This window comes from Pantherophis guttatus, chromosome 8, assembly GCF_059756535.1.
Source record: "Pantherophis guttatus breed Tessera chromosome 8, ASM5975653v1, whole genome shotgun sequence".
In the NCBI taxonomy this organism is placed as follows: Eukaryota; Metazoa; Chordata; class Lepidosauria; order Squamata; family Colubridae; genus Pantherophis; species Pantherophis guttatus.
This window is the reverse complement of record NC_142070.1, coordinates 1444914-1470126: the sequence shown is the minus strand read 5'-3', so window position 1 is coordinate 1470126 and position 25213 is coordinate 1444914. Positions and strand designations below refer to the sequence as shown.

The following is a 25213-nucleotide window of genomic DNA, read 5'->3' as shown; positions in this document are numbered from 1 at the left end:
GCTATGAGACTTTAAGAGGGCTGGACGTCAACTCCCAGAATTCCCCAGCCAGCTATGCATTGCCCTAGGGCAGGGGTCTCCAACCTTGGGCGCTTTAAGACTTGTGGACTTCAACTCCCAGAATTCCCCTTGGCTGGCTAGGGAATTCTGGGAGTTGAAGTCCACAAGTCTCAAAGCGCCCAAGGTTGGAGACCCTTGCCCTAGAGGATGAACTCCTCAAAAGACGGCCATTAGCACAGGTAGAGCAAGATCCTTGCGTAAGCTCCTCGAATCTCCAAAATACAACATTGGTTGAGTACTTTGTGAGTTTCACGAGTTGGGTCTGTGTGGCTTGTTTCATGGGTGGGATTTTAACGTCCGTTCAACGGCCACGCCACGATGATGGGACTTCCATCGTCCACCATCTCAACAGTGAAAACGACGTTCATGGTGGATGTTTGGCCAACCCACCCTAACCCCAGTGTCCATCCAGGTCCTCGTTGACCATCCCGGCTGGAGAGCTGGGCACAGAAGTCCAGCTGAGGTTGGCTTCCTCGGTAGGCCGACGGAGGGCGGAGGGAGGTGTTAACGCCTGCCATTGGATGTCCCACCAAGATTTTGATGACATGGTTGGAGAAGACCTTCATGGAAGGTTTCTCAACCACAGCCTCTTGAAGACGGGTGGAGAACTCCTCCTCAACAGGAATTCTGGGAGTTGAAGTCCACCTCTCTTCAGGTGGGCGAGGTTGAGAAATCTCCCAACCTTTGCTGCAGTAGTCTCTCTCCTTCCTTCTCCAAAGCTCATGGACCTCCCTCCTGGTAGGATTTCACCTCTTCTTCCAAGCAAGACCTCCCAGACGGGCAGTCGTCCCCGTCCCGTCCCGTCCCCCCACCAGAAGGGCCATCCCAGCAGCTGCTTTTGACTTTCCCCCACCCACCCCCAGCTTAAAATGTGGTGGGTGGGGGGCAGCCCTGGGCAGCTGGGCCCTCTTCCCAACCAACTCTAGTCCATTCCTGGAGAAACCACAGCTTCGGCTTCTGCCTTGCAAGATTGAAGTCGCAAGAGCTCCTATTCAAACGTTAAGGATCTGTTTCTTATCTCCCCTCTCTCCCCCCATATAAGCCCCCTCTTTGTGGGAAAAACTCATGGGATACACAGCAGGGATGCGGTGGGCTTCTTGGAAGGACCCCATGGATTTTATGTGCCTATGTATAAAAACACACACATGCACACTTGTTACCCCTATAAGAAAACCTGTGTTTGGGTTCCTTGATTTCTTTTTTTATTTTTAAGCAAACGTTCTCTGAAAGAAAATAATAAATTTCAGTTGAGAAATTAAAAACTGCCTCTGTTCTTCTGATCTCTGGTGGGCAGAGAGGTGGTGGGGAGAGAAATGTAGTTTTGACTTCTGGCGTGAAGAGACATCCTTGCTCTCTCCTTCCTTCGCACGGAATTTTTCTCCAGCGTTTGCTTCTCTGGTTCAGTCTGCAGATTGTGGGTTTTCTGGTGGCCTCCCACCCCTTCCTGCCTCTTTTCTCTCCCTCCCCCTCCCCTCAAAGACTGCTTGCGTTTGGGGGGCAACCCTAAAACCTTTGAGCCAAATTCCCCTTTGGGGTGGAAGGGTCTTCTGGGAAGTCCCTGGGGTCCTTGGTTCCTCTCTGAGCTGGGTAGTTTTGCTGAAGACATTTCATGACCCAACTAGGTAACATTATCAGTGCTAGAAGGGAGTGGGGTTTGCAGAGAAGAGGAGGAGGACTGCGGGCTCCCTGGTGCTCTCTCAGCCTGGTGGCTTTCTTGAAGACGTCTCACTACCCAGCAAGGTAACTTCATCAATGCTAGGGGTTTGCTTTCTGTTTTTTGTGCTTCCTTGATTAGACCGTGGTTTTCCATGTCTGTCTGTCTGTCTGGCAGGAAACAAGGCCAGCTCCCAACCGAGACAGACAGCGAAGAGCAGCCTAGTCAAGGAACCGTGAAGGGGAGGCCCACGCAGTCCTCCCTTTACAGGCATTCCCGGAAATCGATCCGGAGCCAAGGAAAGCAACGACTTTCAGAAGCCGAGCAGAGGGGAGGATCTAATGTTGAGCGGGCACATGGTTGGGGTACACGGGGTACCTCCGGTTTGATTCCGCTGCCCTCCTGTTTTCCCAGGAGATGCCAGTTACTGTCTCCCCCGGTTTAACTGGGGGGGGCAGCTTCATCGCTCCAGAGTCTTGGGGGAAGAGGGCGAAAGGGGCATCTGGGTTCAGCACATGATATTTACGCCTGAGGGGAGAGAGACCCACACTGGGAAAAGATTACACATTTGTGAGGTGGGCCTGCAGGTGGTTTGCACTACAGGTCTTAGTGCAATTACCTTCCAGGCGTGTAAAACCTGAGGGTTGGACTAGATGACCTCTGGGCTCCCTTCAGCCACACAGTTCTTAATTCTGGGGTTTGCGTTACAGGCAGTCCTCGGCTTACGACCACAACAGAGCCTTGTTACTAAGTGAGAGATTTGTCAAGGGAGCTTTCCCCCCCTTTTACGACCTTTCCTGTCACCGTTGTTAAGCGAATCACTGCCGTCGTTATCACAACGGTTGTTAAGTGAATCCAGCTTCCCTGTTGACCTTTTTTAAGGTCGCAAAAGGGGATCCCCCCCCTCAGGGACGCTGCAACCGTCATAACTATGAATCAGTTGCCAAGCGTCTATTTGGATCACATGATCATGGAGATGCTGCAATGGTCATAAGTGTGAAAAACGTAAGTCACTTTTTTCGTTGTACCTTCGAATGGTCACTACATGAATGGTTGCAAGTCAAGGACTACCTTAGTACATTATGGAATCAGCATGAGCCTTTGCCTCATTGTTCATGATGGGTCATTTTTTGGATGCCCTTCTGGCTATTGATCTCCTCAAGCAGTAGAAGGCAGAATGAATCGCGACATCGAAATCTCCATTTTTATAGACAAGGTTAGTACTCCAGAACCCATAACTGGTCTCCTTGGGAAGCCAAAGACCTCTGGTCCAAGAGGACCATTTGAAGAAACGCGGGATGTTCTCAGATCTCCAGAGCTTTAGAAGCTAGCCTTCCAAGGCAACAACCACCTGCGCTTCCCCACTTTTGACCCAATGCATCCCAACAGTTACCCACCCCACCAGCCTGTTGGCCATTAGAAGTTCCACCTTGCTGTTTTTTGGCAGGTTCATGACCTAATCCCCTACCCTAATCCCCCACCCACCCACCCCAAAAAAACTGGCCAACGGTTGGGCTGAATCCATAAAGTTGAGTCACCAAATCCACCAAGTGGTGGCTCGCAACGCAGAGGAACGGTGTCTCCCCCCTTTCTGATCTTCTGCCAATCCACTTCTGGACCTCAGTTGGAGAGGAAGTCGATGGACGCCCGCACGGTCTTGGAGGTCCAGACGTCCATGGCGGCCACCTTGATCTCCGTATCGCCAAACTGCATGCTGGCTCTTATCTCCCGCCGGCTTTTCTTGGGCGAGCTGGGCTCGTCCAGTTCCTCCAGCTCTAGGCTGATGGTGCCACACTTCCTCACCCCCGGATCGGTGATGTAGACCGCGTCATCCGTGGCGCAACAGTAGATGTTGATGATGATCTTACGTTGACCCACCCGGGCTGGGCAGTAGCTCCTCTGCACCACTTCGCCCAAGGCCACCGACTGGTCCACCGAGACAAACTTCTCAAAGATGTCGGTGCACCAGTTCTTCCCTTCTTTGACCAACAACTTCTCCTTGGGGTGCTTCCCCTCCACAAACTTGTTCAGGACCCCAACGCCGTAGGTCAAGGGCGAGCGCCTCACCCGGACGATGGTGGGGTCCAGGCCGAAGAGCACGGCTCCTTTCAGGATGGTCAGCCCCACGTCTTGAGGGATGATGACTCGGCAGGAGCTGCTGAAGGCGGATTGGATGGCGTGCTGCAAAATGGCCGACTCGGCAAATCCACCCACCAGGAAGAAGAACTTGATGTCTTTCACTTCGGGCTTCTTCATGAGGTCGTCTGACGGAAGAAGAAGAGGTTGGAAAGGGAAGGACGTGAGAAGAAGGTGGCCTTTGTCCAACCAAGGTGCTAACCTGGACATTTGACCGAGTTGAGAGGCTGAGAGAGGTACAAAGGATCTGTTTCTTCATAATTTAGCTCATGACCTCCACCCTTGAGTAGGAAGAAAGGCTGCATGGATTGGGGATGTCTAGTCTAATGAAGAGAACGGGACCAAGTCCTCACGAGCTTCGTCCTACAGCTAAAACGATGGTGGTTGTTGCATACTTCGCATCCCATCCCAGGAGATCTGTCTCCGGAGAGTTTCTGTCACCCAGGTTGTCCCAAAGGTGCTTTTCCAAGAGGCCACTGGACTTTCTGAAGACGTTTCACTTCTCATCCCAGAAGCTTCTTCAGTTCAGCCCTAACCCTGAGCTGAAGAAGCTTCCTCGATGAGAAGCGAAACGTCTTCCAAGAAAAACCAGAAAGTCCAGCGGCCTCTTGAAAAACCACCTTTGGGATCCCAGGAGATCCAAAATTATTTCGGGTGCCCCATTTTTCAAACCCCTTGAGCCTTCTGGTGATGGGCATCCTTGGCCCTTGGAGGACCTCTTGAGCTTCCCCCCTTTGCAACCCCCAGCCCTGCCAATCTGAGGAACCGGGGGGCTCCCTCTGCCTCTGCTGAGATGCCCAGCCCCTGGCCCTGGCCCAGCTGGCATCTGGACCTCTGGGAAGGCAAGGGGAGGCCTGGAGGACTCACTCACCAATGTGCTTGATGATCTGGCTGACGGTGGGCTGGAAGAGCTCGTTCATGGCCTCGGGAGACATGCGCAGCATCCCTTGAGAAGACCACTTCACCAGGTGCATGCTGGGAAGACAAGGAGGGGGGAGAGAGGGGGGGCTGAGAAGGGCAGGGTCTCTTCTTTTAGCACAAAATATCCCGGATCGAGGGAAGCTGCGGCTAAGCAGGAGGGGAAGATAGTGGTGAGGACCTTGAACCCGTCAGTGGCCTAGCAATCTGGGGGTTCAAAGTTACCTCCCCACACTCACTCAGTCATCTATACACACACAGACACACTCACAAACACACAAGTGCCGACTAGTGAGTTCTAATGTTTCTTCTTCTCTGCTACAATTCTGTAGGTCTCTCTCTCTCTCTCTCTCTCTCTCTCTCTCTCCCTCCCTCCCTCCCTCCCTAGCATATCTGTCTATCATCCATCCATCCATCCATCATCTATCCTCTCTATCATATGTCTATCATCCATCCATCCATCCTCTCTCTCCCTCTCTACCATATCTGTCTGTCTGTCCGTCCATCCATCCATCCATCCAATCATCTATCATCTATCCTCTATCACTATCATATGTCTATCATCCATCCATCCATCTTCTATCCCGTCTCCCTCCCTCATATCTGTCTGTCTATCATCCATCCATCCATCCATCCATCCATCCATCCTCTATCATCTATCCTCTCTATCTATCATATGTCTATCATCCATCCATCCATCCATCCATCCATCCATCCATCCATCCATCCATCCATCCTCTATCCCCTCTCTCTCCCTCTCTATCATATCTGTCTGTCTATCATCCATCCATCCATCCACCCATTCATCATCTATCCTCTCTATCTATCATATGTCTATCATCCATCCATCCATCCTCTCTCTCCCTCTCTATCATATCTGTCTGTCTATCCATCCATCCATCAATTCTCTATCTATATCATATGTCTATCATCCATCCATCCATCCTCTATCCCCTCTCTCCCTCCCTCATATCTGTCTGTCTATCATCCATCCATCCTCTATCCCCTCTCTCTCCCTCTCTATCATATCTGTCCATCCATCCATCCATCCATCATCTATCATCTATCCTCTCTATCTATCATGTCTATCATCCATCCATCCATTCATCATCTATCCTCTCTATCTATCATATGTCTATCATCCATCCATCCATCCTCTCTCTCCCTCTCTATCATATCTGTCTGTCTATCCATCCATCCATCATCTATTCTCTATCTATATCATATGTCTATCATCCATCCATCCATCCTCTATCCCCTCTCTCCCTCCCTCATATCTGTCTGTCCATCCATCCATCCATCCATCATCTATCATCTATCCTCTCTATCTATCATGTCTATCATCCATCCATCCATCTTCTATCCCCTTTCTCTCTCTCTCTCTCTGTTTATCTATCATCCATCCATCCGTCCATCCATCCATCCATCCATCCATCCATCCATCCATCCATCCATCAATTCTCATCTCTCTCTCATCCATGTCTCTCCCTCTCCCCCTCCCTCTCTCTCTCTTCCTCCCTCCCTCCCCCTCCAGCCCTAGGCCCCGTTCTCCCCAACTTCCCACCTGCTGCGCTTGAGGGCCGTCTCCACGTTCTGCCCTCGGTGCTTGCGGTAGAAGTCGATGAAGGAGAAGGGCAGGGAGATGTTGAGAGGGTTGGCCCGGTGGGGGGCGGCCGTCCGCTTCCGGGCCTCGAAGGCGATGGTCAGGTCCACCCAGGCCGCCGGGCGCTTGGCCTTGAAGGTGGCGATGAAGTCTTCGCCAAATATCTGGCAGAGCAGCTTCTCAAAGGCCAGGTCCACCCCGACAGCCCCGTAGGGACCTCCTGGAGCAGAAGGACGGCAGATCCGGTCAAGAGCCAGGAGATTTCTGGGCACCTTCTGGGTCCCAAAAGGTTCTTCTCTGACAACTAAAAGGGGCTCCTCAGAAAAGGGGCTCCCAGGTTCTCCCTGATTTGGGGCCACGGTGGACAAAGTCAAATCTCCTGTATCCCGTTTGTCCCAGAAGGAACCAACCTCTCCAGAACCCTAACAGCAGAGAACAACCCATTGAGTTTGTTCTTTTAGCTTTTTCTTTTCTTTTGAATGCATGTATTCGTTATTTTTAATTCTTATTTTTAATTATTTTTAATTTTTGTCGGAGTTTATCTCAAGCGTGTTTAAACTCAGTGACTGATGACTGGGTTCCAAACATGCTCCGAATAAACATATGTCCACCATCTGACAAAAATTAAAAACCAAAATAAAGGATAAAGCAAAATAAAAGACAGCTAAAGCCCAAGACTGCCATCTGCTGGAACGACCTACCGTGAAGAAAGGTCAAAAGAATTGAGTCCATCTTCAGTGAGAATCAGCTAGGAGCCCTCACTTAACTAGATTTAAAAATAGTTAAATCATGATCGCTTAACTAGGTTTAAAAATAGTCCTTTGAGGGAGGCTGAACGCCTCACTTTTTGAACAATGTAAAGAAAAGATTTAATTTTTTTCCCAAGATTTTTTTCCAAGGGGTCATTTCACTTGTAGCCACTAGATGGAGCTCTAGGATAAATACAGCGACCGGTTTCTGCAGGAAAAGAGGAATTTAAAAACCTTTTTCTACCTAAAGGGACAAAAAAAACAGCTTTATCCCCAACCACCCCCCCTTCCCTTCTCCTCCTTTCGTAATTTCCTTACAACTTGCAAAATCACGCTGGTTGCATGCATTTCAATCTGCCGGCCACACCAAAAAGTGTATGTTTTACTCTATTGCCAGTTTTTGTACATTAAAGTCTTTTTTAGTTTTTTAGTTTTTAAATTGTCAATGGGTTTTAAATTTTGGGCCAAAGTCATGTAATTCTTTTAAAAATTTTAAATTTTGTATTGGTATGTGTTTTAGTTTTGGCTGTGCACCGCCCTGAGTCCACTAGGAGAAGGGCAGTATACAAATTGAATAAAATAAATAAATAAATAAAATAAAGTCTTAATTCTCCAATCTGGCGATCTCTGAAGACTCCAAGTCCTATAATCCCCTGCATATCTCAGATGATGGGGCCGGGGGCCGATCTCTCTCAAAAGCTCCGGGTTCAGCCAAGCTGGTCAAAACACCGAAAGCTAACACAACACTTGGAAGCGCCCAAAAGTGCTTTTTTCAGGATGCAACTGGACTTTCTTGTTTTTTCTTTGAAGACCTTTCACTTCTCATCCAAGAAGCTTCTTTGGCTTCTGACAAGTGTGGGAATATGAATGGATTTCCCCCCCCCCCAAAAAATAATTGCAGACTACAGGAACCATTTTTACTACTCAGGTGGCCCAGAGGACACAGGTAAACCTCCAAGTGGCCTCAACGACCTTCTAAAAGGATGCAAATGACCAGCTGTCTGCAAGGAATATCAATCCTTCCATTCCCCACCATCCAGTCAGAGCTGAAGAAGCTTCTTGGATGAGAAGCGAAACGTCCTCAAAAGAAAAAACTAGAAAGTCCAGTTGCCTACTGAAAAAGCACCTTTGGAACGATCATCACCACAAATCTGTAGAGATTCTCTACAGATTTTTAACCCTTAGAATAGTTGACACCATAACAATCTGGAGGAGATGAGAGACAAGGACAGGGAAGATACGATAGGGAAAAGACAGCACAAAATTTAATTGAAATTTTCCCTTAGGAGAATATCCACCCCTCCATGCCTCCTGTAAGAAGTAATTACGCACCCACCCACCCCTCAGAGAATGAAATATTTTGTGGAATATCAAAAGCGGCAGAATATTATATTTCCCCAAAAGGAGAAATGGAGAAGCATGCTCTTAAAGGCAGAAAGCAGCCCCAGGTTCCTGCACGGTAAACCAACTCCCAGCAGATGCCTGAAGTGTTTAGAGATGAACATTTTGTGCCCATTAAGAAAGACTGGGTTAATCTATTCACAAACAAAACACCTTCATCTCCAGGTGATGGGATGAAGAATTTGCATTGCCCCACCCAAATTCCAAGAACAGGACGTGATCATTTAGAACGTAATGGGGTTAACTCACCACCACTGAAATGGCAAAAGACACAAAAGCCCCTTCATTGTACAATCCTCAGAACAGTTCAAACGTCAAAGTCACAGAAACCTATCAAGCTCCATCCACTCATTCAACCAATTTGTCAGCTGTCCCAGAACTACATGCCGTTGTCGGCTCTGCACATCGATAAGCAGAGTCCTCCTTTCCATGCGGCCTCCGTTTTATTTCCAGAGCCTTTCTCCTGGCTTGGAACCAGACCGGATTTTTCTTCCAGCGCCCCCAAGAGCCCCCTTCCCACCAGCCTCACCCGATGCCTTGTACAGCTCTTTCAGGGTGCCCTGGGGCTGTTCGATCTGATGGACCGTCAGATCCACGGTCCCTCCTCCGCAATCGGCCACGATGTAGCGGTCCCCTAGCCGGCAAAGAAAAGACAGGTAAGGCTTTGCTTGCTGAAGGTATGTCAAAATGCCACCCAGGTGCCCACCTGAAATTTTTGGGGAATAGGTGCAATGAGCCGGAAGAGGAAACAAGACCCCCCCCATCATGTTGACATGATGTCACGCCCGGTCATTGTTCAGAAACCAACAGGCAGGAGATCGAATCAAGGCCAGATGTATAACCAAGGGCTGAACTGATTCTGTGTTGTTCCAGTATTTGAGGGGCTGCCCCAAAGAAGAGGGGGTCAACTTATTTTCCAAAGCACCAGAAGGCAGAACAAGAAGCAAAGGATGGAAACTAACCAAGGAGAGAAGCAACCTGGAATTAAGGAGGAATTTCCTGACTGTGAGAACAAGGGACCAGTGGAACAGCTTGCCACCAGAAATTGTGGGTGCTCCATCACTGGGGTTTTTTAAGAAGAGTCTTCTGGATAGCCATTTGTCTCAAATGGTATAGGGTTTCCTGCTTGAGCAGGGAGCTGGACTACAAGACCTCTAAGGTCCCTTCCAATTATGTTATTCTATTATTGTGTCCAGCCTGGAATGGCTTAAAACTCCCAGAAAACTAGGATTGGGTGACAGGATATCAGTCTTCCAGTATTTGAGGGGTTTCCCCAAAGAGGAGGGGCTCAATCTGTTCTCCAAAGCACCTGAAAGCAGGACAAGAAGCAACAGGTAGTACAGTGGTCTAAAGCACCCTGTTATTAAGACCAGCTGCCTGCAATTACTGCAGGTTTGAATCTCACCAAGGCTCAAGGTTGACTCAGCCTTCCATCCTTTCTAAGGTAGGTGAAATGAGGACCCAGTTTGTGGGGGCAATAAGCTGACTTTGTATAAATATACAAAAGGATGAAGGCTGTTGCTTAGCGCATTGTAAGCCCCCCGAGTCTCCGGAGAAGGGCGGCATATGAATCAAATTAAAAAAAAAAAAACAGATGGAAACCAATCAAAGAAGCAACCTAGAACTAAGGAGAAATTTCCTGACAGTGAGGACAATTAACCAGTGGAATAGTAATTGTGAGAGCTCCATCACTGGAGGTCTTTTAAGAATTGTCTGGAATGGGATGGGGTTTTCTGCTTGAGCAGGGGGTTGGACTAGAGGACCTCCAAGGTCCCTTCCAACTCTGTTACTCTGTTATTACACTGACCCCTCTCCCCTCCTCCCTTCCTCTTTCGGCCTCTTGCTGATGCCACCTTCTCTGCCCAGCCTCTTCTGTGCCAACGTTTCACTCTCTGGCTTTCAAGCAACTGGGCCAGTCGGAAGGGTTGGGACTCCCGTGCCCATCCTTCCCAGCCAGCCAGCCTTCCCCAGAGACCCCTACCTGTCTGCATTTCCGACCAGAGTTCGCCCACCCCAGATTCGATCAGGAAAGTCCGGCTGTGCCTGGACCGGCGGAGCTGCTCTCGAGCTGCGGGAAGAGAGAGAGGGCAGAGGGTGGGATGAGATCCCTGGCGATGGGCGAACAGCAATAAAGAAACTCTGAGCAATGCATGGTGTCATTCTTGCTTCCTTACAACCAAGCTCAGAGACCACCCCATAATACTCCTCCTCTTCCCTGCAAACCCCACACTCTTCTATCACTGATAATGTTACCTAGTTGGGTAATTAAAGGTCTGCAAGAAAACCACAATTGCAAAGAGCACCAAGGATTATTATTATTTCTCCTCCTTCTCCTTCTCCTTCTCCTTTTCCTCCTTGCAAACCCCACACTCTTCCATAACTGATAATGTTACATAGTTGGGTAATTAAATGTCTGCAAGAAAACCACCCAGCTCAAAGAGAACCAGGGATGATTCTTCTTCTTCTTCTTCTTCTTCTTCTTCTTCTTCTTCTTCTTCTTCTTCTTCTTCTTCTTCTTCTTCTTCTTCTTCTTCTTCTTCTTCTTCTTCTTCTTCTTCTTCTTCTTCTTCTTCTTCTTCTTCTTATTCTTCTTCCTCCTCCTCCTCCTCCTCCTCCTCCTCCTCCTCCTCCTCCTCCTCCTCCTCCTCCTCCTCCTCCTCCCCTGCACTCTGCAAACCCCACTCCCTCTTAGCACTGATGATGTTAGCTAGTAGGGCCATGAAACGTCTGCAAGAAAACAACCCGGCTCAGAGAGCGCCAGGGACCCCCTCGTTTCAACCCCCCGAGCTACAGAGATTCTCCTTGGTGGATCTTGCTACCCTGCCTTGGCCGTTCTGCTTGGCGGGGCCTGCTCTCACCTACCCTGCCTGAAGCTGGAGTCAATGGGCAGGTCCGAAGCCGGGCCGTTCGCCTGGGGTCTGTAGCTGAGGTCGATCAGCTGGTTGAGGCGGAGTTTTCGGCAGTAGATGGAGGCTGCCTCCGGCTCCAGAGCAATCAGCAGCTGCTCGGGGTTCTCCGAAGACACCAGCCCTGCCTGAAAGGAAGAACTGTTGAAGGGGGGGGGCTCCTTTCATTAGCCAGAAGGGACCCCCTTGCAGACCACACATCTGGAGGGCACCAGGTTGGAGAAAGCCCAAGATGAGTCCCAACTTCTGCTCTGGAGAAATATTGGCCACCTGCCCTCGAGGAGAGAGCCCTGCAGGAGAACATCTCAAGAAGTTCAGGAATCCCCTGGGATAAAAGAGGGCAAGGCTGGCTGGGGAATGCTGGGAGTTGAAGTCCACGGGCCTTCAAGTTGCTGAAGCGCTGAGCTAAGGAATTCTACTTTTCTTCCACCATTCTTCTCTCTGCCCTGGAATCTTTCCCCCAAGAGCTTTGCTCCCACACTCTTTTAACTTCAGGGCTTCCTGAAGGAATCATGGCAGGGAGCAGAAACAGACCCAACCGAGCAGGTAGTTGGCATGATAAGATCCCAGCCAACTCCTCGGGGCTTCATTGGGGGCTTTTGACAAGTGTGAGTCTCCTTGTGGAGTTCTCCCCACCCCTTTCTGGAAAGGAAAGGGGGCAAAGGGTAGAGTTCCACCTGGGCTGGGACTCTGCCATTTTGCAGACAGCGAGACGGGTGGCATGAAAGGAAAGAAAGAGAGAGAGGGAGGGAGGATAGGAAGGAAGAAAGGAAGGAAGGAAGGAAGGAAGGAAGGAAGGAAGGAGAAAAAGGAAGATAGATGACAGATTATACACATACACACACACACGGGGGGATAGGATAGACAGACAGACAGGTAGAGACAGAAAGAGAGAGAGAAAAAGAAAGAAGAAAAAGAAGGAAAGAAAGAGAAAGAGAAAGAAAGAAAGATGAGAGAGAGAGGATAGACAGACAGGTAGAGACAGAGATATAGACAGAAAGAAAGAAGGAAAGAAAAAGAAAGAAAAGAAAAAGATGGAAAAAAGAAAGAAAGAAAGATGAGAGAGAGAGAGAGGACAGACAGACAGGTAGAGACAGAAAGAGAGAGAGAAAAAGAAAGAAGAAAAAGAAGGAAAGAAAGAGAAAGAAAAAGAAAGAAAGATGAGAAAGAGAGGATAGACAGACAGGTAGAGACAGAGATATAGACAGAAAGAAAGAAGGAAAGAAAAAGAAAGAAAAGAAAAAGATGGAAAAAAGAAAGAAAGAAAGATGAGAGAGAGAGAGAGGACAGACAGACAGGTAGAGACAGAAAGAGAGAGAGAAAAAGAAAGAAGAAAAAGAAGGAAAGAAAGAGAAAGAAAAAGAAAGAAAGATGAGAAAGAGAGGATAGACAGACAGGTAGAGACAGAGATATAGACAGAAAGAAAGAAGGAAAGAAAAAGAAAGAAAAGAAAAAGATGGAAAAAAGAAAGAAAGAAAGATGAGAGAGAGAGAGAGGACAGACAGACAGGTAGAGACAGAAAGAGAGAGAGAAAAAGAAAGAAGAAAAAGAAGGAAAGAAAGAGAAAGAAAAAGAAAGAAAGATGAGAAAGAGAGGATAGACAGACAGGTAGAGACAGAGATATAGACAGAAAGAAAGAAGGAAAGAAAAAGAAAGAAAAGAAAAAGATGGAAAAAAGAAAGAAAGAAAGATGAGAGAGAGAGAGAGGACAGACAGACAGGTAGAGACAGAAAGAGAGAGAGAAAAAGAAAGAAAGAAAGAAAGAAAGAAAGAAAGAAAGAAAGAAAGAAAGAAAGAAAGAGCACTCACCAAATAGGCAGCTTCCCTCATGAACTGTTTAGCCGGCTGTTTCCAAATGGCGGGCACCGTGATGACCCACCGGATGGCATCTGCCACAGGTGAGGCCGGGCACTGGTCCTTCAGCTCCTGCCAAAGAGGGGGGTGGGGGGTGGGAGGGGTCACAGGGGCCCCTGGCTGCATGTCAGGGCCAGGAGGAAATCTATCACGTCACGTATGCTGGCTGGGGATTCTGGGAGTTGAAGTCCACAAGTCTTAAAGCAGCCAAGGTTGGAGACCCCAATTAACAATAAAGAAATTATTTCAAGCTACTCACACAGTTGTTCTCGCTCTCCCTCACCTTCCTGCCTTCCTTCCGTTTCATCCTTCCTTCTTTCCTTTCATCCTTCCTTCCTCCCTTCCTTTTCCTCCTTCCTTCCTCTTCATCCTTCCTTCCTTCTTTCCTTCCTTTCTTCCTTCCTTTTCCTCCTTCCTTCCTTCCCTTCTTCCTTCCTTCTTCCCTTCCTCCCTTCCTTTTCCTCCTCCCTCCCTTCCTTTTCCTTCCTCCCTTCCTTTCCTTCCTTCCTTCCTTCCTTCCTTCATTTTCATCCTTCCTTCTTTCCTTCCTTCCTTTCTTTTCATCCTTCCTTCCTTCTTTCCTTTTCTTCCTTCCTTTTCCTCCTTCCTTCCTTCCCTTCCTTCCTTCTTCCCTCCCTCCCTTCCTTTTCCTCCTCCCTCCCTTCCTTTTCCTTCCTCCCTTCCTTTCCTTCCTTCCTTCCTTCCTTCCTTCATTTTCATCCTTCCTTCTTTCCTTCCTTCCTTTCTTTTCATCCTTCCTTCCTTCTTTCCTTTTCTTCCTTCCTTTTCCTCCTTCCTTCCTTCCCTTCCTTCCTTCTTCCCTCCCTCCCTTCCTTTTCCTCCTTCCTCCCTTCCTTTCCTTCCTTCTTCCCTCCCTCCCTTCCTTTTCCTCCTTCCTCCCTTCCTTTCCTCCCTTCCTCCCTCCCTCCCTCCCTCCCTTCCTTTTCATCCTTCCTTCTTTCCTTCCTTCCTACCTTCCTTTTCATCCTTCCTTTCATCCTTGATTCCTTTTTCTCCTTCCTTCTCCTCCTTCGTCCTTCCTTTTTCTCCTCCCTCCCTTTCTTCCTCCCTGCCTGGCAAGGAAGGCGCCCCCTCCCGCCCCCTCCTCTCACCCGCAGGGCCTGCTGCTTGAAGAAGCGGAGGGCGTGAGCGAAGACCTCCAGCGCCTGCGCCTTCTTCCCGTTCACGGCCGCCAGTTCCGTCTTCAGGCTCAGATCCTGGGGGAAAGAGAGCCGTCCGCATGAGGCCTCCCGCCGGGTCTGCGTCCGGGAGCCCCGGGAAGAAACCAGGCAGGGAGGGACCCTTTACAGGTAGTCCTCGACTTACGACCACCATTCAGCCCGAAATTTCTGTTGCTAAGTGAGACAGTTGTGAAGTGAGTTGTGCCCCATTTTATGACGTTGCTCGCCATGAAAAGGAAGTTGTGAAGTTAGGGACACTTAGGTCGTTAAAGTGAATCTGGTTTCCCCACTGACCTTGCTTGTCAGGAGTTCGCAAGAAGGGATCACGTGACCCCGGGACGCTGCGACCGTCATGTGAGTCAGTTGCCAAGTATTTGAATTTTGATCATGTGACCACAGGAATACTGCAACGGTCGTAAGTGTGAACAATGGTCCTACGTCACTTTTTTCAGTGTCACCACGCTGAACGGTCGCTAAATGGAACCGTTGTAAGTCGAAGACTCCTTGTAATTGCTGTTTTTGCAAAACCGTCATAAAATGCTGTCATGTGGTTTCCGGGGAGGGGGGGGAGAGGGAAACCAACAAAATTTAAGGCCCTAAGTAGCCCCCAGCTTTGATCCTCTCATCTGCCAAAATGTCATTTTGGGCCCCACTGGTTGGACTACACCTCCCATGAGTAAGGTGACCAGACGTCCCGCTTTTGGCGGGACAGTCCCGCTTTTGAGCAATTTGTCCCGCGTCCCGCGGCGTTTCAAAAAAGTCCCAATTTTTCTTGAGCCCCAGCTGATGGCTAGAAGGAAAAAAAACTGTTTAAACTCTTGCCCGGGGCTTCAAAGGGCCGCCCTACAGGCAATCAGTGTAAAGCAGTTTTTTTTTCCCCTAGCTAAGCTTCAGAAGGCAGAGAGAGATTTATTTTTATTTTTATTTTTCCTCCCCAAAAAAGGTAGGTGAAAAACTGCAAACGATGGGAAATTTAGGAGGAGAGTTCAAGATTTTAAAACACAAAGGAAAAAAAGCTGTATTTAACTAGGGAATTGTAATAATTGAGATACTATTAATTGTATATTGTGTTGAAAGCAGAAATGGTTAAGTTGTGGTTCGGAGGAATATATGGGAGAAATTATTTGGTTTATTATTATTGGTAAATATAATTAATTGATTTGTAAGAAATTGGATTGCATGGAAATAATTGGAATATTCATGTTCATATTGATTAATATACAAAAAAGATAGTTTTATAACTAATTGATTTATATTAAAATGTTGAATTTGTATTAAACAACTGTATTACATAATTACATAATTAACCAATGTGAGGATGGATATAAAAATAGATGACAATGGGAAGGGGTATAAAATAGAATAGAAGGGAAAAATTGAATTTGATTAAGATTAGAGATGAGGATGAAGGGTAATATTGGTTTTTTAAAAAAATAGATGAGGAATAAATATGGCAAAAAGGAAATATAGAAATTGTAAATTTAATTGAAATGACTAAACGCTGTTTAAATTTGTGAACCAGCCAAATATTCTGTTCAAAGAAAATACATTGTATGTTTGTATGTGTGTTTCTAATTATTGCTATTTATTCATATTTGTTCTCTTTTATTCTTTAAAGTTTAACAATTCATTCTTTATCTTAATATCTTTATATTTGCTTGGGGTTGGCTTTCTTCCCTTTCATCTTTTTTATTGTACAGCAATCTTTCTCCTCAAACCTACCACCTCTCTCTTTTCTTTCCTTCTTACTTTCTCTTCCCCCCACCCTCTTTTTCTCCTCCCTACTTCCTCTTCCTTTCTCCTTCTCCTCCTCTCTTCCTCCCTCTCTTACCCTCACTCCTACTCTAATTTCCCTTCCCTTCATTCATCCCTCTCTATTACTGTATCCTTTTATGCATATGGACTACTCAGAGGGCTGAAAAAGTTATTTTTGACCGGTCCTCGAACTTACGACTGTCCTCACATTTTACATTTTTGCCCTATCTTGTCACCATGGTGAAGAGAAGCAGTTGTGAAATGAGTGACATGGTTGTTAAGAATGCTGTACGGGCATAAATGTGAGGATGGTCATAAGTGTGAGGACCAGTCAATAGTGTGAGGACCTGTCAGAAATGACTTTCCAGCCCTCTGAGTAGTCCCTATACACATAGCCATGGCCACCCGGTCACATGACCAGGTAGCCACGCCCACCCAGTTACATGGCCTCCAAGCCACGCCCACACAATAAGCCACGCCCACAATGGTGTCCTTCTTACCAATGTTAAAATCTGTTCACCTTACCCTATAGACATAGCCACGCCCACCCAGTCACATGACCAGCTAGCCACGCCCACCCAGTCACATGACCAGCTAGCCACACCCACAAAATAAGCCACGCCCACAATGTCCCTCTTTACCAATGTTAAAATCTGGTCACCTTACCCATGAGCCCTGTGAGCTGGAATGAGGGGAGTTCTAGTTTCCCACACCCAAGGAGACCCCAGTAGGATGTCTTCCCATATCGGTTCTCAGCTAGGGAGGTTCAATCAATCAATCTCCCGGGAGGTTACACGAGGCTGGCTCCAGGGTGTTATCAACGCTTTTCTGAGTGAGGGCCACTTCCCCGCCGCCTTGAAAGAGGCGGTGGTGAGGCCTCTCCTCAAGAAGCCGTCCCTGGATCCGGCAATATTGGCCAACTATCGTCCTGTCTCCAACCTTCGCTTCCTGGCGAAGGTTATTGAGAGTGTGGTCGCGCGACAGTTTCCGCAATTCTTGGAGGAAACATCCTATCTAGATCCGTTCCAGTCGGGTTTCAGGCCTGGACACAGCACGGAAACGGCATTGGTCGCATTGGTTGATGATCTCTGGAGGGCTCGGGACAGGGGTTGCTCCTCTGTTCTGGTCCTGTTAGACCTCTCAGCGGCTTTTGATACCATCGACCATGGTATCATGCTGCACCGGTTGGAAGGGTTGGGGGTGGGGGGCACCGTATTACGGTGGTTCTCCTCCTTTCTCTCCGACCGGTCGCAGTTTGTGTTGGCAGGGGGGCAGAGGTCGACCCCGAGGCCTCTCATCTGTGGAGTGCCTCAGGGGTCAGTCCTCTCGCCCCTCCTGTTCAACATTTATGTGAAGCCACTGGGCGAGATCATCCGTGGCTTTGGGGTGAGATACCACCAGTACGCTGATGACACCCAGCTGTACATCTCCACCCCAGGCCACCCCAACGATGCCCTTGAAGTGATGTCCCAGTGCCTGGAGGCTGTGCGGATCTGGATGGGGAGGAACAGGCTCCGACTCAACCCCTCCACGACCGAGTGGCTGTGGCTCCCGGCATCCTGATATAGTCAGTTGACTCCATCACTGACTATTGGGGGCGAGTCCTTGGCCCCCACAGAGAGGGCTCGCAATCTGGGAGTCCTCCTGGATATGCAGCTGTCCTTGGAGGAACATCTGACGGTTGTAACCAGGGGGACCTTTTATCAGGTTCGCCTGATTCGCCAGTTGCAGCCCTTTCTTGATCGGGATTCCCTGTGCACAGTCACTCACGCCCTTGTCACCTCTCGCCTTGACTACTGCAATGCTCTCTACATGGGGCTCCCCTTGAAGAGCACCCGGAGGCTCCAACTGGTCCAGAACGCAGCAGCGCGAGTAGTGACGGGAGCAGCATGGTGCTCCCATGTAACACCGCTCCTGCGCGAGCTGCACTGGCTCCCGGTGGTCTTCCGGGTGCGCTTCAAGGTGTTGGTTATCACCTTTAAAGCGCTCCATGGCATAGGGCCTAGCTATCTCCGAGACCGCCTGCTGCCACCGACGACCTCCCATCGACCCATGCGCTCCCACAGAGAGGGCCTCCTCGGGGTGCCATCAGCCAAACAATGTAGGCTGGTGACCCCCAGGGGGAGGGCCTTCTCTGTGGGGGCACCTACCCTCTGGAATCAATTGCCCCCAGAGATAAGGAGAATCCAAGACCTCAGTGCCTTCCGCCATGCCCTTAAAACCTTCCTTTTCCAGCAAGCCGGGCTGGCCTAATTCTTTTTAAGTGTTTTTAAGTGTTTTGTTTATTGTTTTTAATTAATGGGGCCAAATTTATATATGTATATTTTAACTGTATTTTAATATTTGTACTTGATGTTTTTACTTGGCTGTTCACCGCCCTGAGTCCTCAGGGAGAAGGGCGGTATACAAATTCAAAATAAAATAAATAAAAATAAAATAAAAAATCCAAAAAGAGCTGGAAGGGAGGGACCTTGGAGGTCTTCTAGTCCAACCCGCTACTCAAGCAAGGGACCCTCTACCATTCCAGACAAATGGCTCTCTGGTCTCTTCTTAGAAACCTCCAGTGATGGAGCACCCGCAACTTCTGGTGGCAAGGAGTTCCACTGGCTAATTGTCCGCCCTGTTAGGAAGTTACTTCCAGGTTGCTTCTCTCCTTGAGTAGTTTCCATCCATTGCTTCTTCTCCTGCCTTCAGGGGCTTTGGAGAATAGCTTCACTCCCTCTTTTTTGTGGCAGCCCCTCAAATACTGGAACACTGCTATCATGTCACCGAAGGCCTGGTTCTCTGATAGTTTTAACCCATTCCGTGCTAGACAGAATAATGGAAGGGAGGGACCTGGGAGGTCTTCTAGTCCAACCCCCTGCTCAGGCAGGAGACGCTGTACCATTTCAGACAAAATCCAGTCTCTTCTTAAAATCCTCCATTGATAAAGCACCTACAACTTCTGGTGGCAAGCTGTTCCACTGGTTAATTGTATAGCTTCTCCTACTTGAGCAGGGGGCTGGACTAGAGGACCTCCAAGGTCCCTTCCAGCTCATTCTATTCTAATTGTCCTCACTGTCAGGAAATCCCTCCTTCGTTCTAGGTTGCTTCTCTCCTTGGCGAGTTTCCATCGTTTCTTGTCCTGCCTTCAGGTGCTTTGGAGAATAGGTGGACCCCCCCCTCTTTTGGAGGACTGCTCCCATGTCCTCCCCCCCCCCACCCCCAGTCCTTCTTTTCTCTAGTCTAGGCAACCCCACTTCCTGCGACCTTCAAATGTTTCAGTCTGGAGGATCCTGGGATCTACTCACGCTGGAACTGTGGATCTTCATTTTGAACTTTTCAAAGTAGAGCCACTCGCGGGCCTCCTCGGGATCCAGATCGTGGTAATAGTCCCTGGCCGTGTAGCCAAAGCTGTGGAAGCTGCCTTCCGGCGTCAAGAGAAGGCTGGTAGGGGTCTTCTGGTGGGCCACTCCAGGATCTCCTCCTTCCCATTTCCTGCCGGGGAAAATCCAAAGTGGAATTAATTCTCCCCCCCTCCCGGACAGGAAGGCCCCGGACGTCCATGGGATGGGGCTGCCCTGTTCTGCAACGGGAAACCATCTGTCTGAATTTTGCAGTGAGCTGAAGTTTGTCTGGTACCCAAAGAAATTTTCACCGTTTAAAACCAGACCCGTAGCTGTGTCGGGACATTCCTTCTCTGGCAATTCCTCTGGCATGGATACAGCACTCGACAAGCCACTTCTCATAGGATCATAGACCTTGGTGGCGCAGCAGACTAAAGTGCTGTTAAGTAGCACCAGCTGCCTGCAATTAGTGCGAGTTCAAATCTCCCCAGGCTCAAGGTTGACTCAGCCTTCCATCCTTCCGAGGTAGGTAAAATGAGGACCCGGTTTGTGGGGGCAATAAGCTGACTTTGTATAAAAAAAGAACACCGCTTGGGGGGGGGGGCGAAAGCCCTACTAAGCAGGTATATACAAAAGTATGAAGGCTATTGCTTAACGCCCCCCTGTAAGCCCCCCTGTAAGCCCCCCTGAGTCTCCGGAGAAGGGCGGCGTATAAATCGAACCAATAAATAGACGTTTCATGACCCTTGATAATATCATCAGTGCTAGAAGTTGGAGGGGGAGGAGGGGAAGGAGGGGGAGGAGGGAGGAAGAGGAGGACTATGAGGGAAGAAGCTGTGCCCATCCCAAAGCTTGGAGGAAGATTGCAAGGAGTCTCCCCTGACTAATCTCGGAAGGAAAAGGCTGATCTAATAGAGGAGAAGATTTGGAGCTCAGGGTTGAAATGAGGGTCCTTGGGGCTCCCTGAGCTTGGTAGTTTTCTTGGAGACGTTTCACGACCCAGCTAGGTAATCTCATCAGTGCACTGACGGCTAATGAAAGGCCTGCAAGCTCCGAGAGCCGCAACGACCCTCATTCCAACCCTGAGCTCCAAATCTTCTCCTCCATGAGATCAGCCTTCTCCTTCCTTGCAATCTCCCACCAGGCTTTGGGCCACGGGGGTCCACCAGGGCAGGAAGAGGCTCTTCCTTGGCCTCACCGTTTGGGGATGGAAGCCCATGAAATCCAGAATGAAGAGAACGCTCCAACTCCCACATCCTTGTTTAGAACACAGAACAGAGATCAAGAGGGATGGGAGGGGCCTTGGAGGTCTTCTAGTCCAACCCCCTGCTCAGGCAGGAGACCCTCTACCATTCCAGACAATTGGCTGCCCAGTCTCTTCTTGAAAGCCTCCAGGGATGGAGCCCCCACAACTTCTGGAGGCAAGTAGTTCCACCGGTTAATAGTTCTGTCCAGAAATTTCTCCTTATTTCCAAGTCAGAGGTTTTTTTTTTGTTTGTTTGTTTGGTTTTTGATTTATATGCCGCCCTTCTCCGGAGACTCAGGGCGGCTTACAATGTGCTAAGCAATAGCCTTCATTCTTTTGTATATTTTTATACAAAGTCAGCTTATTGCCCCCACAAACTGGGTCCTCATTTCACCTACCTTAGAAAGGATGGAAGGCTGAGTCAACCTTGAGCCTGGTGAGATTCGAACCTGCAGTAATTGCAGGCAGCTGGTCTTAATAACCAGCTTAATAACAGGGTGCCTTAAACCCCTGTACTACCAAGTTCCCTCTGATGTTTCTTATCCTTCCCTCTGGTGCTGTTTCCCCCCCCCCCATAAGATCATCTTAGCCTTTTTATGTTCACAAAAGCTTTGTCAGACATTACAGACCATGAAGATCCAATTATGCCGATTCATTGCTAAAAGCCTCTGCACAGGAATCTCCTCGAGGCTGCTCGGAATTAGAGAAAGGTCCACAGAATTCAAGGGACTTAATTCCCTTTTAGCTACATAAGGATTCTAGACAAAATTGTGTTGTCCTCCAGAAATAATCTAAAGCCCATACTCCAAAATCCCAAGGAGGCAGGGAGATGGTGATACTGGTGCAACCTCTTGCAAACACCTGGGCAGGTGAGTTCCCTTCCTTGGCACAGTCCTTCCGCCTGAAGAGAGGCTCATGAAAAACAAATATCCTCTGTTCATTCATGCGTGGAATATCCAGAGACATTTGCCAAGGATTGGGGAGGAGATCTGAAGAATAAATGTGTCTCTGTGTTTTGTGTGTGAGAGAGACGGGGGGGGGGAGGAGGGAAAGAGGGGGAGAGAGAGAGAGAGAGAGAGAAACAGAGAGAAACAGAGAGTGAGAAAGAGGGACAGAGAGAGAGAAAGAGTGAGAAAGAGATACAGAATGAAAGAGGCAAAGAGAAAGAGAAGAAAGAGAAAAGAGAGAAAGAGAGAAAGAAAAATGAGAAGAAAGAGAGAGAAAGAGAGAGAGACAGAAAGAGGGGAAAAAGAGAGAGAGAGAGAAAGAAAAAGAAAGAGAGAAAAAGAAAGAGGCAAAGAGAAAGAGAAAAAAGAGAGAGAAAAGAAGAGACAGAGAGCGAGAGAGAAAGCAAGAAAGAGAAACAGAGAAAGAAAGAAAGAGAAAAAGAGAAAGAAGGAAAGAGGGAAAAAGGGAAGAGAGAGAGCGAAAGAGTGAAAGAAAGAGACAGAGAAAAGAAAAGAGACAGAGAAAAAGAGAGAAAAAAAAAGAGAAACAGAGAAAAGAGAGAGAGAGAAAGAGGAGAAAAGAGCGAAAGAGAGAGATTTAGATCCAGCATTCAATCCCAGAGGGTACCTCATCATGTGGAGGGTCTCGGGGTCGCTGACAAAGCTGAAGGCGTAGCCACTGGAAGTGGTCCCGAAGTCGATGGCCACCACCACCCCAAAAGGAGCTGCCTCTCGCCTCCGGATGTCATTCCTCTGCAAAACACACACGCCAGGATGCCGGAGGTCCCACATGCTCCAATCTGGGCTCCAGAACACTAACCTTGAACCCTTTAAGATTTGTGGACTTCAATTCCCAGAATTCCCCAGCCAGAACCAGTCCGGCAAGCCCACCTATCACCTATTTGGGGTGGGGGTGTTGATCAGATGGGGGGGAAGCTTCTGCTTACCGGTGACTGAGATGGGGTGAGGGGCGCGATGCTGCAGCTGTCGCTGTGGAGCCCAGGAGAACCCGGTGGAGACGGGGTCCGGGACCGCTCCCCATTTGTCCCTGGAGAAGAAGAGAAGGAAAGATGGATGCTTAAAAACAGCCCTTCCCGTAGGAGTGTTGGAAGGAAAATCCATCTGGTTCAGTTCCAAGCTGGGAGAAAAGACGCTGGAAACAACATGGAAGCTGGAGGCTGATTGGAAAGAAGGTCCATTTATTGGTGAACAGAACCACCAAAAGCATGTAGTTCTGGGGCAGCTGACAAAATGGTTGAATGCATGGATGGATCTTTATAAATTTTGGTGACTTTCAAATTTGACATGTTCTGGGTGATGCAATGAAGGGGCTTATGTTCTTATATATATATAATAAAATTAATTTTATTAATTTTCTATTGTTTACATTTGATAGTGCTTAATAAGCATCATGTTGTCTGGATACTTAATTTGCTTAACAATACAGATTACATTCTTAATCTCCACCTCTTTTTTCCAACCACTGATAGAATAAGTTCCATGTTTGATAATATTCCGTGTCTTCTTTCTGCTTACTCTTTAATCAATGTGAGTCTGTCCATTTCTGCACAATCCAGTATCTTCCTAATTATCTTTTCGTCTCGTGGTGTTTCTTCATTTTTCCAATATTTGGGCCTTGTGTTGTGAAAAGGGTGTCGGGCAATTCCTAATGTGGCCAATGGCTTTCATCCTGTGTTGGATCTTGGGTGAAGGGCTGCTTGTTCTAATCCTACCCCTCTGCCTTTGTTAGCTGTCAAACTTGGCTGCAAGGAGTTTGGAAAGATCCTGCCTTGAGCGGGCTGCAGTTAATTCATCCTCAGCTTTAGTCCAAAACAAATTCTTCGGCCTTATCACCAACCTTTGATGTCTTTGGCAACCTGCCAAAGGCAAAAACCCCACAAAGTTCAAGAGACGCTGACAAGAAGCACTGGAATCAATATTGCTTTTCTACAAAGGCTCTTTTAAGCCTTATGGGAGGGGCCAATCATCTCCTGGCCTTACTCCCGAGTCATCCTTTTTGCTTCAGCTGCTCTTGCCTTCTGGCAGCTCTACGTATGCGGGCACGAGGAACAGGCTCCTCCTGTTCCTCAGCCTCTCTGCTGTCAGCCTCTGGATCTGCCTCAATCAATCAATCAATCAATCAATCAGAATAGAGCTGGAAGGGACCTCAGAGGTCTTCTAGTCCAACCTCCTGCTCAAGCAGGGGACCCTAGACCAGTGTTTCTCAACCTTGGAAGCTTGAAGATGGGTGGGGGATTCTGGGAGTTGAAGTCCACCCATCTTCAAGCTACCAAGGCTGAGAAACACTACTCTAGACAATTTCAGAGAAGTGGTTTAGTGCTATCATGTATTGATACATGTCTCAATGTGCTTGTATGGTGAGCCCAGCAAAGTCACCATCGCTGGGACTCCCCACCTCCATCCTGGGTCTCCTCCCAGGGTCCCCAGGCCTTGACGGTTGGCTGATAACCTGAGAACGGGCCTCACCGCCGCTCCTGAACTACGTCTGGATCTTGTCTCTCAGCCAGGAAACGTCCCTGCTGCTCGGGGTGGAGATGGAGCCTTCGGAGGGGAGGGAAGCAATTAGCTTGACTGGTTAATGGGAACCATGTGTGGGGGGAAGCAGAGCCTCCGAGGTGCCTCCGTCAGCCATCTCCCCCCCCCTACCCCCGCCCCCAGCGTGGGCGAGATCAGCCTTCCTGTATTTAATGCTCCCTGGCAATAAATCCTGCCCGCTCTTGTTTGGGTTGTCAGTCACACCGGACGTCCCCCCAAGTTTTCAAGGGTTGGAATGGATGGATGCATTTGCTCTGATCCGAGGGGAGCTGCGTTAGGCTGCGGGGGCAAAAGATGCAGAAGCAGCCAATTTTATTCCAAGTAAAAAATAAAATTGGTTGCAGGGAGTTCTCAGTTTACGACCGGTTGCTTTGAGGAGGGGGGAGGGTCTCTCTCTCTCTCTCTCTCTCTCTCTCTCTCTCTCTCTCTCTCTCTCTTCTATACCAGAGATAAACTCCTTGTATGTCTAATCACACTTGGCCAAATAAAGCTGTCCTGTCCTTTTTGTTCCATTCCGTCTCAAGCTTCCAAGGTTGAGAAACACTGGTCTAGGGTCTCCTGTTTGAGCAGAGGGTTGGACTAGAAGACCTCCAAGGTCCCTTCCAGCTCTATTCTGATTGATTGATTGATTGAGGCAGATCCAAAATCTGGAGAGACCTGATCCTCAAGTTATCCCAAGGAATCCCCTCTAAGCATCAGAGGTGGGGCCATCCATCTTGGCCAGCCTTACTAAAACAAACCAAGATCATCTCTACTTGCCAACTTTTTTGGGGGGAGGCAGCCCCGAAGGGTGTGCTCTGCAGAACTGTGGCATGCAAGGCCAAAAACGTGCCCCTCCCCCAGTAAAGTAATATCAGGAGTAAAACCTCAAACCAGTGGAAACGGGCTCTTCCCTGGCCTAGGAATTTTGGGAACGGTAGT

The 25213-nt window shown here is 48.6% G+C and overlaps 1 protein-coding gene across 9 annotated transcripts in view; it reads right to left on the bottom strand.

Annotated features, from left to right (window-relative positions):
* Window positions 1-1239: 1239 nt before the first annotated feature.
* Window positions 1240-25213, bottom strand: part of HSPA12B (heat shock protein family A (Hsp70) member 12B) — a 36902-nt gene continuing 12928 nt past the window's right edge. For all 9 annotated transcript variants that reach the window (XM_087874431.1, XM_087874429.1, XM_087874435.1 and 6 more), the window contains 11 exons: window positions 22684-22784; window positions 22365-22489; window positions 19508-19694; window positions 14394-14498; window positions 13237-13353; window positions 11384-11555; window positions 10503-10589; window positions 9051-9155; window positions 6333-6591; window positions 4722-4825; window positions 1240-3978 (listed from right to left, as the gene is read on the bottom strand). In XM_087874431.1, the coding sequence (XP_087730557.1) occupies window positions 3335-3978; window positions 4722-4825; window positions 6333-6591; window positions 9051-9155; window positions 10503-10589; window positions 11384-11555; window positions 13237-13353; window positions 14394-14498; window positions 19508-19694; window positions 22365-22489; window positions 22684-22784 (2006 nt within the window). In that variant the 3' untranslated portion in view covers window positions 1240-3334. The remainder of the gene's footprint in view (window positions 3979-4721; window positions 4826-6332; window positions 6592-9050; window positions 9156-10502; window positions 10590-11383; window positions 11556-13236; window positions 13354-14393; window positions 14499-19507; window positions 19695-22364; window positions 22490-22683; window positions 22785-25213) is intronic.